This window comes from Ascidiella aspersa, chromosome 6, assembly GCF_963924565.1.
Source record: "Ascidiella aspersa chromosome 6, kaAscAspe10.2, whole genome shotgun sequence".
In the NCBI taxonomy this organism is placed as follows: Eukaryota; Metazoa; Chordata; class Ascidiacea; order Phlebobranchia; family Ascidiidae; genus Ascidiella; species Ascidiella aspersa.
Genome location: NC_139452.1, coordinates 3,150,687 through 3,164,538, shown reverse-complemented (window position 1 = coordinate 3,164,538; position 13,852 = coordinate 3,150,687). Strand labels below are relative to the sequence as shown.

General features: G+C 36.1%; 3 protein-coding genes across 3 annotated transcripts in view; 1 reads left to right on the top strand and 2 right to left on the bottom strand.

Moving 5' to 3' along the window:
* Positions 1–221: 221 nt before the first annotated feature.
* LOC146139174 (putative MFS-type transporter C09D4.1) lies at positions 222–1,445 on the top strand. The gene has a single exon (XM_083391726.1). It carries the CDS (start codon positions 222–224, stop codon positions 1,443–1,445), a length of 1,224 nt encoding a protein of 407 aa, XP_083247852.1.
* A 1,125-nt stretch (positions 1,446–2,570) lies between these two features.
* Positions 2,571–8,939, bottom strand: LOC146139173 (uncharacterized). The gene is made up of 7 exons (XM_083391725.1): positions 8,638–8,939; positions 7,577–7,734; positions 7,193–7,418; positions 6,675–6,844; positions 5,830–5,973; positions 5,122–5,302; positions 2,571–4,324 (listed from the first exon to the last, which is right to left on the bottom strand). The coding sequence occupies exons 1-7, from the start codon at positions 8,815–8,817 to the stop codon at positions 3,956–3,958; spliced, it is 1,428 nt and encodes a 475-aa protein (XP_083247851.1). The 5' UTR covers positions 8,818–8,939; the 3' UTR covers positions 2,571–3,955.
* An 879-nt stretch (positions 8,940–9,818) lies between these two features.
* Positions 9,819–13,852, bottom strand: part of LOC146139172 (basement membrane-specific heparan sulfate proteoglycan core protein-like) — an 86,166-nt gene continuing 82,132 nt past the window's right edge. The window contains exons 65-67 of the mRNA XM_083391724.1: positions 12,912–13,084; positions 11,739–12,045; positions 9,819–10,738 (exon numbers count right to left, since the gene is read on the bottom strand). Of these exons, the coding sequence (XP_083247850.1) occupies positions 10,497–10,738; positions 11,739–12,045; positions 12,912–13,084 (722 nt within the window). The 3' untranslated portion in view covers positions 9,819–10,496. The remainder of the gene's footprint in view (positions 10,739–11,738; positions 12,046–12,911; positions 13,085–13,852) is intronic.

Here is a 13,852-nt window from a genome sequence, read left to right as displayed (position 1 = left end):
AGGCTGGGTTTTCTTTAAATTTAATCGTGACTGACAGCATGCAAACTTTGGCGGAAGAAGCTAAAACGGATTTTAAACTATACAAAAGAAGATGGGCTTTTCTGGCCGCAATGTGTTTCATTCAGTTAGTCTGCGGCTGGGCGTATTCATGTTTCGGTCAAATTAGCAATTTCTACGTCAAATTTTTTCACGTATCCTACAGCCTTGTAAACTGGTTGACGATGGCTGACACCCTATCCCCGCTTTTCACAGCAATACCGCTAGCTTGGCTGGCTAAGAAAGGCATTCTGGGCTTTAGGAACCTTTCAATATCCGGAGCTGTATTTACAGTGTTGGGCTTCGCCTGTATAGCTATTTCCACTTCGTGTCGCAGTTGTTTTGCAGTGACGTTCATAGGGCAGATTTTCAACGGTCTTTCGGCGCTTCTAGTCATTACAACTCCACCGGTCCTGGCCGTTGCCTGGTTCCCAGAAGAACAAGTCGGCACAGCGATTTCAGTGAGCTTGGTAGGATACTTCACAGGCAATATGCTTGGCTTTATTGTACCAGCAACTGCCCTGAACCTAGACTTTGCAAACACGACCACTTTGGAACTGGGGCGATTACTGGAGGCCGATAACAGGCTGCTTATGATTCTCTACACCACATTTACAGTTCTAACGTTGGCAGTGACCATATTCCTGGTTGTTTTTGTCACCGACAGGCCGCCAACCCCTCCTACCGAAGCACAAAGACTTAAAACTGACCCAAACGCTTCGAGTCAAGTTAAACAAGGTTTCTGGTCGGATATCAAGGATATTTTCACAAACCGGACCGTCGTTTTGGCCATGTGCGTGGTGGCGGCGGGCGCCCAGGCGCCGGTGGTCGAATTCACCAGCATGTCGCGCGTCATCAAAGACTTCACACGTCATCATGACGTAATGGGCGCCTACGCAATGGCGGCGTTCTGCGCCGGAGCGGTGGTCGGTAGTTTGGTCGTCGGCAAAGTGGTGGACATTTATAAGCGCTACACGGTTTTGTCCTTAATTGGAACCTTTCTAGCATTTGCTTTTTCAGTCGGAGTTTTGCTAAGCGTTCACTATAAAAGCTACTCGTGGCTTTGCGCTGCTAACTTTTTATTCGGGGCTACCGCACAATCTTTGGTCGTAGTTGGCTTTGAAGTTTTAACGCAGGAGACCTTCCCGCTGGATGAAACTATGGTGATAGTTTTAGCTAACGGCTGCATATTACCAAGTGCTGTTTTGTACGGCGAACTGGGCGATGTTGTATTTAAGGCGTGGGGCGGAGTTGCGTTGCTCGCGTACCAGAGCGCTATATTCCTGGTAACTTTAGTCCTGTGCTGCTTTTACGACACGAAGAACAAGAGACTGGCGGTGGAAAAACGATCTACAGGTGTGAACGAATTAACGAAGGAAGACACACCACTGCTGGACAGTTGCCACTAACGCTTAATCACGTTTTGCCCAAAGAGCACAAATCGCAATTAAGGGCTGGAAAGATTGGCCGACTGAGACGGTGGTTATTTATAGTACTGAAGCCGGAACAAGCGATTAGGGCTGTAAGAAGAATTAGAAAGCTAATTAATTATCTTTGGAATTTTGCCAAGGTATTGGACTTTTTGTTTAAATAGTACAAACCGCGAATAAGGATTACTAAGAAGATAGGCTGACTGCAGCGGAAGATATTTATATCCCTGAAGCCGGGTCGAGCGACTAAACACTAGGCGCGTTTTGGCGTCAAGCGTTATCGAATCTCAGTCCGCCTACAGCACGTGGCCAGTTAACAGCAAATTCCTCGCTCCTTCTTGAAAGCGCCAAAGTAAAATGCTGGAACTTTCCGCAGCGTTTGTTTGTTTTAGGTACCGACTCTTTCCGTTAACGCAAAACGCATGTAGTGTTAACCAACCTTGATGCTAAAACGTATATAAAAACTATAAACGTCGGCTTTTTATCAAGCCTAAGACTTGAATAGTTACTTTAAAATTTTAGTAGGCCTATACTTATCCTAAAATACTTTGTTGAGTTAGTTCTTTTCTTACATTATTCATAACAGCATCCTGTGATATTAACGTTGTTGACAGTTGTACATGACATACAAAAAAAAAAAGCCGGAAAGTAGCTTACTGTAAAAAAGCAAAAACACTTTTGCCAAGAAAAGAACTGTGCAAAAAAATTTTATCCTGAATTGATAGAATGTTTTTATGTTTCTTGCTTTTATGACTTTTCTCCTGTTGCCAAAATATTCTTTCCACAAGAACATTCTTTAATCAATATTTTTTCCCTACTGAAAGAGATTTTGGCACAAAACTCTTTCCTAATTACTGTTAGCAAAAATGTTTCAAATAATTGGCGTACCAATGACAAGTTAATTAATATAACATCTTGTCAATATTGCACCTGTCTGCTGTAACTTCATACGTTATACGTATTGTTGCTTGATTGAAGCGATTCCTAAAGCAAAAGTGTTATCACTGATATTTACGATTAGCTCTACGTAGGAAATTTTCACGTTACTTTCGCACAAAAATAGATGTGTTGTTTTTTTGAACATTAATAGATTTCAAGAAACTTTTAAATACTTTTAATTAAAAAAAGTGCGCTTAGACACTCAAATAAGAAAGATAGAAAAAACGCTTGAAGCAATATGATCGACAAATTTAGCAATTTACAATGGAAGGTTTACAATAGACTTTGTTGTATTTCGGGGGTTTTAGGTAAAACCGCATTAAACTCGGTTATATGATTGACAGCTTAAAACACAGAAGCAATGTCAAGTTCAATAAAAGATTCATATTGCAGTATTGGGCGCAGATCTCGAAATTACAGATTTTGTTTTAACGGCATTATGTAAATTAACGGTTTTCCGATAACAAAGGATCAGAGTCGATACCCGATTCCAAGTGGAAGTAAAATACTGGGATGGTACCGGGAGCAGTCTGATGACAAATTATTTTTATATCATTGGAAATCCGGCCTCATTTTAATAGAACTGGGGTCCATGGACCCCTTAGGGTGTACGTGAACTAGTTTTAGGAGGTCCATGAAGGCCTGATTGAAATATTAGTGTAAAAGGGATCAATTTTTCAAAGAAAAAGTTTAATTGAAAATAAAACGGATTTGCTGAATGCATTTAGACTCCATTTCATTTTCACATTTTTGGACCGAAATCAGCAGACTTGTGAAGTTTATTTCTATTGTGACGTCAATTTCTGACGTCATTTTTGGAAATTTGTTTTGCCTACCGTGGTCCACGCAAAGGAAAAACAAATTAGGGTTCCGCGGTAAAAAATTGGTTTTGCAGCTATAAGCGCAAACCACTAATTGACATTGACAGTTTTTAGCATGGGTGTATGATTGACAGCTTTCAGCATGGGTGTATGATTGACAGTTTTTAGCATGGGTATATGATTGACAGCTTTTGGGAAATTATATGAATGACAGTTTCTACGTCATCAGAGTCTTTGCTGCTTTACGGCAGTTATATAATATATAGCAGTTATATATTTACGGCAGCTGTTTTTGAGCACGTTTTTGAGCAAAGCAGAAAAATGATTGACAGGTTTGCAGGGTTTTAAACTCAGACTATAAATTGACAGATTTTAACGGCCTCAAAATGATTGACAGTTTACACAGTGAAATGATTGACAGTTTCTACTAGGGTTTGAAAGTCCAATAAATAATTTGACAGATTTTAGGAATTTTTTTAAGGCCGTAAAACGATGTTGAGTTTTAAAGTTAGTTAAAAATTTACTTATTTAGCATCAAAATGACTGCCATTTTTCGCGCAGCTTAATGATTGAGAGTTAATCAGGGTTTTAAAGTTAGACAAATAATAATCAGTTAATTGACAGATTCTAGGCATTTTAAAATCAGCAAAATGATAAAAGTTTTGCAGGGTTTTAAAGTTAGTTAAAAATAACATATTTTGCAGCAAAATGACTAGCTTTTTTTCGCAGCTAAATGATCGAGAGTTTCTGCAGCTTTTCAATAGCCGCCCGTTCAGCGGCGGAAATATGCGAGACAGCCTTGCTGGAAGTATTCAAGGAAGGCGGCGAACGGCTTTGTCCAATCCGCGCTGAAATATCACCAAGGCCGACACGATTTTCACCAGAAGCGAGCGAAAACAGGTCGTCGACTGCTGTAAGGCTGCTGTTCAGAGACAGGGAGTTGTCTATAAGGCACTGGCTTGAGTTAAGGGAAGCTGTTATGCCTGCTTTGGCTTTTCGCGACGCTTTTTTCAGCTTTGAGCGAAGGTTGTCTATTTCTGAACGGTCTTCTATCCTTCCCAGCTTTTCCTTTTCCAATTGAAGTTGAACTTCGATTAGCTAGACAGAAAAAAATAATATAACAAAAAACTTATTTTGACGGACGCCAAAACAAATATTGTTTTTGCCCAGATTTGACAATTAATACGACCTAACTCTTTTAAACAAGAAAAATATGAAAAAAAGGCTTAAGTATTTTTCTAACACTAAATTACTGTTCAAGGCTTTTGGCTCATATAAGAACAAACAGCTTTGTCAATTCCTAAAACGTTCTACCCAGATAAGAAACTTTGGGTATTGCACTACGGAGTGTTTATTAGGTTGAAATTGCGTGGCTGTTATTAAGTTGAATAAAAAATTGCGCTGCGTCTCAAAAGTGCAAAAAAAGCCATCGCTTGTAGTCAATGACAATCGGACTACGGGACTAGACTTTTATTATTCGAGCAAAAATTCAGAACTGCTAAGGTTCAACATATGGCCTTGCGTATTAAAGTCCCAAAAAAGCATCTAATATTTACGTTAGAAATTTGAAATTTTAACACATTTGTTGATTGTTTTCAAAGTCAGCGCAAGTAGTTTTAGCGACAAATTTTGTTTTATTATTAATTTTCCCTAAAAATCGACAAAAATTATGCCGCCAAGTGCATTCTAAAAAGGCCAAATTTCTGGTATTTGGCGGTAAAAAGCAAACCTGGTCACTCTATTTTTGAATTTGAAATACATCTTCCTACATTGTTTTGTTTCAATGCTCAGTATTGAATACAACTGTAAGACGCCTCGCGTAGCGTTCAGGCAACCGATAGGCCGTTAAGTAGGCTAGTACCCCGGGTTCAGTATTTTTGGCGCGACAGTAATACCTGTTTTTGAAGTGATGTTATTCTGTGTTCGCTTGCACTTTTCATAGATATGTTCCTCTGCTTGAGATAGTTGAGTACTAAATCTTCAACAACGCTTTCAACTGATCTTTGTGGAGTTTGTTCTTTCGGTGAAGAATCTAGTTTCTCCTTTTCAGGTGAAATCGACTGACTCAGCTCTTTACTATTGAAATTAGTAAAGTAAAAGTGAAAAAAAAACAGTTTTTTTTGTTATATATTGGGTTCTTCAAAAGTGAAAGTCTGGTAATTTTTTTAGGTTTGTCTCTAGAATAGTTCCCATTTAAGTGCTGGCGGAATGAGATATAACAGTCATTTTTTTATTAATTTTTTTTTTAATTTTCAATAGATTATGTCAAACGTCACAGATGAAGGCCAGTTATTGCACAAAATATATTATTGCATAAATAACCATTATATACTTGCGCAGCAACAGAATTAAACAAGTGCATCGCACATGGTAAAAAGTCCTACGCGTACAACAGTCCATTAACAATCAAGGCCAGTTATAAGAACTAAGTATAATTGCATATATATGCCCCCCCCCCCCCCATAATAGAAAGCAGGTGAAATTATTGAAAAAAAAAATTGTTAGGATGGAAATTTGTAGATGGTGTGCCGCAATTTTTTATTTCATCCAGCCGTAAACACTCGCTCGACTGATTAGTGCATATTTTCTGACATATATCTTACCTTTCTTTTGACACACTTCTTTCTGAAGCCAGTTGATTTTCAACATTCACAAGCTTGTTTTTTATTTCCTCCACTGTTAAGTTTAGGCAGCATTTTTCAGCAAACCATTTGTCCCTTTCTGACGTCAGGTGATCAATTTCATCCCTTTAAGCAACATGAACATTACAAAAGTATCCTTTGAAATTAAAAATGAAATCACTTTAAATGCCTGGTATATAGACAAATATATTCATGCTGGCTAGGCATGCCTGATGCCTGATACTTTATTCCTATTAATCCTTGATTTTAATTTTTAATGTAATATTTTCTTAAAAGTTTACTTTTCAAAGGTAGTAAACTATGTTGGATTGCAAAAATGACTGTAATGCAGAAATTATTTGGTATGGAATCGGTATTAAAACCACCTGAGTATCGGACTAGTACCGTTGCTATCACTTGGGGCAAAAGGTATCGTTACGACTTAAGACTTGGTATTTCCGACATCCCTAATGTTAGCTATTAGATGGCTAATTTATTGTAGAACGCACAAATTTTATAGGAATCAAGCAGTGTTATTCAGGGAACTTTAATTGCATGAACGCAAAATAGCAATGCACAATATAGTACTGGGTAGCAACTCGATTTTGATAGTATACTACTACATTTCTATGGAAGCTATATACACATGTAATACAGACTAAGTTTTTGATTGTCAAAAAAAAGGATTGCTAAAGAGAAAAATATTTGTTAAAAAAAATTTGTGGTCTGCAATGTCTTAAATTTCTGAAGCCATATTGGCTTCCAAATGAAATAATATATATACTTAATAAAATTGTTTTTTCTGTAGTTACCCAAGGGACACTTACTGCATTAAAACAAAGTCTGTTTTCATTTTGGAATATTCCGAAGCAACTTGAGATTTCTCACTGAAAGATTCCTGGAGTTGACGATTAAAAGAATCTTTTAACTTTGATTGTTTTTGTTCAAAGTAAAGCATCTGTTCATCTCTTTGACTCATAAGAGCTGAAGAAATTTCCTAAAAATGGATATATATAAAATCTTATTTAGAGCAGGGGTTACCACACTGCCACCAGATCCATTTTTTTTGCTGAATATTTTTGTAATACCAAAAATTTGGTTATTACTACTTTATTGACAGCAATGTTTGTGGGATATAAGACTAATCTTATTGTGAAAATTTTAAACTAAATGACAATTTCATGAAGCTAGTATTTGATTTTGATAAATAATTATGTTTTCTTCGTTTTATGATGTTACTAAATTTTATATCTGGCTCGCGTTGGTCGATATTTACAGTTTCCTTATGAGTTACCCGCCCCATTATAAAAAGTTGACTCCTGACTTAGAGTGACAAATGACATACCTCTAGTTCGTTAATATGATCTTGTAGAGCTTGACAAAATACATCATTTTCAGCAACAGTAATTTCCAAGTCACACTTTTCTTCTTTTACTTTCTGTAAATTTTGTTTAGCTTCGGCCATTCCAGCGTTGGCTTCGTTTAAATATTGCTGACACTCAGAAAGATCTTGCTTTAACTTAGAAACTGCCGACGCATCTTCAGAAATTTGTGTTTTTAAAGACTCACATCTAAAAAAAATAAATAGCCTTTTCAAAATGTTGCAAATTTCTACCTCCTTCTGTAAATGATTTAACATTACACTAAGATACCCCATTTGGTTTCGTGTATAACTATACTGGGAGAAATACTTCGATAATAAAATTTCACATGCACATCTATTCATTACCTTTCAATTTGATAACTGGCATTTTGTTTTTGTTGTTCCAATTGAGTTGTCAATTCAGAACACTCAGTTTCTTTTGAGTTGAGGTTATCTTTAAGCTCAAGCTGATATATGGAAAGGCTTTTGTTCGTGTCAACCACAACCTCAAATTTTTGTTCAATCTAGAAAAAATCAAACCGGATATAATTGTCACAGCTAATGGCATGTTGCCATCCATTCTAGTGCAATTTGCAGTGATGTTATTTTGAAATTGGGTGTCCTAGTCATTTTATTTGTGGAATCACTAAAGTCCATGTTAAGTCGATAAATAGCTGAATACACTTAATTTTAAACCATTTAACAGTACGGCAAAAAATTGCAGATTAGATTTAAAAATACAAAAAAAGCAAAATAAAAGGTTATAAGAGTACTTATATATTTGATTAATTGCTATAATGTTCAGCTACTAGATGTCCAGTATGTGACTAGTTAATAAAAAATGGAATAATTACAACTTTACAGTTTTGGGGTTACTGTATGAGAATATAAATAGCTGTAGTTTATTGCTATATTTATGCAGTATCCAACAAGTATAATTTAAATATATTAAGTTTTTCAATGTTTAAACTAATGCTGGATTTGGAGTTTTCATACTAAGCAAATAGTTTTGCGATTGGGATATTTTAAGGTTGAGCTTAACAGAGTCGGTTTATTTTGCTAAATTAGGACAAAGACTACCAGAGTTAAGTCAGACAGACGTTTTGAAACTGATAGGTCTGCAAAATTTAACCTGTAAAGGTGAAATAGCATATGGTGGAATATTTTCCAACCACATTTTGTGGGTGGATAAGTTATATGACAGTGCACCTATTAGTGGATGGATTGCTGGATAAAATACAGGCTGTAGAATAGGACTATAGTCAAACTTGACGAAATCGGCAAATAGCCGGAGTCTATGGTTGTTTTTAACTGACTCTGCAGACCCGTTTTGAGCCCATAGTTCAACTCTACAATTTGAGATAATTTGTTACTATGAACGTTGGTTTTACATGTCCACAACCCAAAGTTTAAACTCGCGATTATACCTGCAACACTTTCACGTCAAGTTCAAGGCAGTAATCGTTCACCGACGAAATTATCTTAAGAATTTCTATATTATTCTCCAATTCCTCTTGACATAGCAGCGAAGTTAGTTCGTTTGCCGAGTCTTTGATATATCGCAGTTTTGTTTTGACTTCTTCAAATGTGGTAGTCGGAAAATCCATGTTGAACTTTAAATGCCATTTTTGCAATCAAGATAACATTGTAAAATTTTATTTTGATACAGAATACAATGATCAATATTACCAAAACTTAATTTTTAAAGCGAAGATTGTGAATATTTTATTTTGTTATTTTATCAATTCACCAGACCGTCGAATTTTCTGTTGCGCAGTGGACCGTAATAAAACAGATATTTATTTTTAGTTGCATTATTTTATCAAGGTAGATATAAAATAAACACTAAAACAAATAGCCAAGTTCTTGGCAATTTTGATCTTATTTTGTACGCAATTAATGCTATTTATTGTGAAGGCATTTAAAGTTTCAATTATCTAAATTTTCGATATATTTTTGTAATTATTATTGCTACAATAAATCCTGTAAAAAGACTTTAAAAAATACGGATTGAATAATCAACTGACAGCAATTACTGCAAACCTTCTCAACAGCGTATTTATATTTCTAAACAAGCCTAAGCACCATCATGAAAATGTTTTCCAATTTCCACTTTATTTCACAAAATTGCAAAACAGGATGTAACAGTTTTTGCCTGCAAAACGATTACAACGAAGTGAAAAAAGATGCCCACAAAATTGCCTGAATTCTTTAGAACAACCAATAGTAGGCTAAAGGAGTGGGTTAAGTTAATCTTTCCGAATGACTACACAAAAGTATTGCAAAAACGATGATTTTTTTTATTTTTGTCAGTTAATATGGATAAAGTCTGTGTGGATATAGCTATAAGCAAAAACATGAAAAGCATTTTAACAGTTTCTTTAAATGACAAAAAGCATGTAGAAAGCAATGTTGCGTATGGTCAGGTATAAAAAGTATAAGATGTTTTTTGTCAGGGGGCATTTGTCATATAGTATAACTTGTAAATTAACACCATTTTAAGAAAATAATACATGGGTGGATCTTTGTTAACATTTGCTATTCCGGCACTTCATAACGAATGGCTACCTCGCGCAAAAAGAGAGGTAGTTATTTTTTACTTGAGAGTAAAAAAGCTTGTGTTTTGTTATTCGTGACCAGAAAAAGGCAAGACTTAAGCTTTTGTCGATGCTGATTTGAAAGGCGAAGGTAACAAAGGCACGAAATGACAAAATACAGGAGAAAACTTCAGCTAAAAAGGAGTAAACAACACAGAAAAACGAGACTGTTCGTTGGTGATTGAATTGGCACATGCTAAAAAAGCACAAGTCGTGGAAACGAAATAAACCGTAAGCTAACAAAATAACGGGCGGCCAGAAAGGCTACATGTAAAAGGAAGTATTTCCAACCTTTGTCATTCGCTAAAGGCCCTCTGCTTGGCGATATAAAAAAACACACGTAAAAAAACGTAGAACAAAAAATACTGAAGACGCGATTGTACATATGCTTTGTTTTAATTATTTTAGCATCACGTTGTTGATTAAGCTTAACAGAACAACAAATCCAAGTTTTTAATGGTCATGTTTGTAAAATAGGTATCAGGTTTAGTTAAGTGGAATCAAAAACCTTGTCAAATATGTCCACATATTATTTGTGATATTGTAGTGGCGCAGTTTTCAATTATGCTTCCAACAAAAACGCTAAAAAAGTAAAAAAAATCAACAAAAACACAATTCGCCAAAATCGGGCCGGCGCCGTGCACGCGCGACGTAACATCGCTTCAGTTCAAAATAGACCTCCCTGGGTCCTAGACGTTCACCAGAAAGCTGTGCTGTTGACTTTCGGACCTGCAGTTCCTTATGTTCACCCTTTTAAGGGTCCCACGGCGCCCCAGGCCAAGCGGGGGCGTTTGGCTGTCGTCCAGGAACCTTGAACCGAGCTCGTGGGCGCGACTGGCAGGCACAGAGGTCAAACGAACGTCCTTGAGACATCCGATGAAGCCGCGACTGTAGTAACCGTCGGTAGCCTGGCTGGTGCGTGGGGATCCACCTAAAGTGATATGAATAATGGATTTAATTTTTTTTTCCGAAATAGAACATTTGTTTGTTTTGCGAAACTTTAAAATATCAAAGACTTTAAATACTTAACTTAAGTCTTACTAAATTGACCTAATCAAGTCTTTTAAGAAAAATAACTTGGCTTGGACTTACGCCATTATGTCAAACAGCTTGGGTTTAAATAAGGTATTTCGTTGAAAACATTATTTGAATAAAATTGACATATTTTAGTCAATTTTTTCCACGTACAACAATTTGCTTGTTATATGTTAATATTTGGTTGATTCGAGTATAACAAATTAAAAAAGTTGTAGAAAGCAATGTTGCCTATGGCCAGGTATAAAAAGTATAAGATGATTTTTTGTCAGGAGGCATTTGTTTAATACTAAAACGACACACCATTTTAAGAACATAATGCATGGGTGACTCTAGCTTAGCATTTGATATTCCGGCACTAATAATAAATGGCTACCTCGCGCAAAAAGAGAGGTAGTAAGTTTTCAATAGAGTAAAAAGGCTTGTGTTTTGTTATTCGAGTCTAACAAATTAAAAAAAGTTATACGTTTTATTTTGTCAATGACTTGACTTGCTTTAATTATGACTTGATTTGTTATTTTCGCAAAAGACTTGATTTTCACTGAAGTTATTTTTCAATTAACTTTACTGGTGTTTAATTGATTTCAAAATTACTTTGATTCATTGATGCAATAAAATCAGGTGCTTTTAGCGAATTAGAAATAGCCTAATATTGTTCCTAAATAAGGTAAATCGTAAATTGTTATATGTTTTCTAACCTAAGATTGGCGACACTAAAATTATTCTTAAGCTTTTTTATCGTATAAGCTTGAATCTTGAGATTGGCGACACTAAAAATAATCTTTGAATTTAAAACAAACTTATCCAAAAAAACAAGAAAAAATGGATTTCGACAAATTCCAAGAAAGAAAAAGATTTTAAAATGAGATAAAAAACCTTATTTAAAAGCAACTTACCCAGGTAAACCCGTCCAGGCGCGTTCAGGTCACTGTGTGATGACGTAGATTGCACCGTCACCGGGCTAGTGACGTCATCGAGCCACATGAGGACCAGAGAGCCACGACGCACGATGGTCACGTGATGCCACTGTCCGTCAGCTACCGGGAAAATGCTCACTGCTTCGGTACTTCCCCCTCCCAGGTTGTATCTGTACACTAGGTAGGAGGACTGAAGTCCGAGCGACACAAAGTCCAACTGACCACTCCGCCGCGGGTCGTTGTTGCCGATCACCGCAGCACCGCCCGGGTTACTTGAGGTCAAGTCCTGCGCGCAACGAGAAGCGTTACTTTAGGTCAAATTTAGGAACATAATGGCTGGAGGTTTCAGTTGGACGTAGTAAGAATATAAAAGCCCATATACAGCAGTAGGTTGCATTTTGAACGTTTTGAATAATGTTCCTACTTTTGTATGGGCTTCGATAATCCTACTACAACCTCTTGTGCGCCAAATAGATATAACATTGTATTATACAGTCGCTACGACGTCGATTTTTTTTTGATTAACCAATTACCGAGGCATTCTGCAATAATGTAACCTACTTCTGTATGGGCTCTGGTATTCCCACCAGCTCAAATTAAAGCAATGAAAACCTAGAGTTTGTTTATACTAGGGATGTTCGATACTTGTCGGTAATAAAAAATCATCAAATTAAATTGTGCATGGGTGATGGTTTGATTTGCTTAAAATTTTATCTACGGCAAAAGAAGCGGTTACTTTGGGTTAGATTTTCTCGTTTTACACGACAGGTCAAAAAAAAGTATATTTTGAAGCAAACTGGTAAAATTACAAAAGTCAAATAAACCATTTCTTAACAGAGAAATAAACAAAGAATCACCAGTTTGTCTAAAACGCATAATATGTTTATCGTCACCAGAACAGACAAATTAGGGCTTCAGTGAGAGAGCAACTAATAAATTTGGTAATCATCGCGAATAATGTTTAAACTATGAAAAGAGTTGCATCCAATATTTACAAAGATGGAGCGTCACATTTTAGCGTTTTCTTTTTTTTTTGGAAGAAAATTTTAATTAGAGCGAATTATGTGCCAACATTTTTGTAACTTTATTTGTAACTATATTGCGACTTTGGCCATCATAATGACGTCATTGGTAAAGTTGCAATTTTCTCACCATTCCGTGGAAGAAAATCAGTCCCTCGGGGTTAGTGGAGCGGAACGTCAAGCTGAGCTGTTCGGCTTGTCCGTCATGCATGAACGCGCTCCTTGGGAATGCGACGTAAGAAGATCCGATGAACCTTGCTGAAGTTCGGGCCGCGGAGGCCAGGAGACCGTTGGCTGCTATATCTAAGTAAATAACATTAGAGTAATCAGGAGGCACTATATGAAGACAAATTGTATTGAATTCTCGACAAGCAGCACCTTTGCCAAAAGTGTTTGAATAATGAAACTATATCTCCTAATGGTAAATAGAGTAATCAGGAGGCACTGCTGTATTTAAAGACAAATTGTTTTGAATTCTCGACAAGCTTTCGCACAACCTTGCTTCATCAGTTCAAAGTAGAATTTTGTTTACAATAGAAAATGCAATGAGATTAAACCTTAAAAAACACAGCCAAGAAGAACGTACAATTCCATAAAAGGTTGAGTAAAATCTTCAAAGGCAAACTTTAAATAACTTTTAAAATATATAAAGCCTTAACAACTCTTATGCTTCCAACCGCTATAACTTAGTAAATAAGATTAGGATAATCAGGTAAATAATCAAAATGCCTGTTTTGTATAAATAGGGTACTCACGTGGTACTATATAAAGACAAATTTTATTGAATTCTCGACAAGCTTTCGCACAACCGTGCTTCAGAAGGTTAAAGTTAAAAAACACATTTACAAAAGGTTGGTATTTATTAAGATAAAAACTTTTTTACGCAGCTGAGAACAAACAATTCCAAAGCAGGTGAGGCAAAATCCTCAAAACTTTACTTTAATTGTGACTTTAAATACCTTTAAAATATATAAAACCTTAAAAACTAATAAAGTGTAATTGATTGGAAAAAAGAACAATTTAACTTAAGTAATTGATAAAAAGGGAAAACATAAAACAAAATTTTGAAAC

Excerpts from the sequence above, each read along its gene's own strand:
- LOC146139174 (XM_083391726.1), top strand. The coding sequence starts at position 222 with ATGGCTGACACCCTATCCCCGCTTTTCACAGCAATACCGCTAGCTTGG.
- LOC146139173 (XM_083391725.1), bottom strand. The coding sequence starts at position 8,817 with ATGGATTTTCCGACTACCACATTTGAAGAAGTCAAAACAAAACTGCGA. Across the intron at positions 7,735-8,637 it reads TTGACGTGAAAGTGTTGCAG|ATTGAACAAAAATTTGAGGT; the intron begins GTATAATCGCGA and ends GATTTTTTCTAG. Across the intron at positions 4,325-5,121 it reads TAACATCACTTCAAAAACAG|CTAATCGAAGTTCAACTTCA; the intron begins GTATTACTGTCG and ends TTTTCTGTCTAG.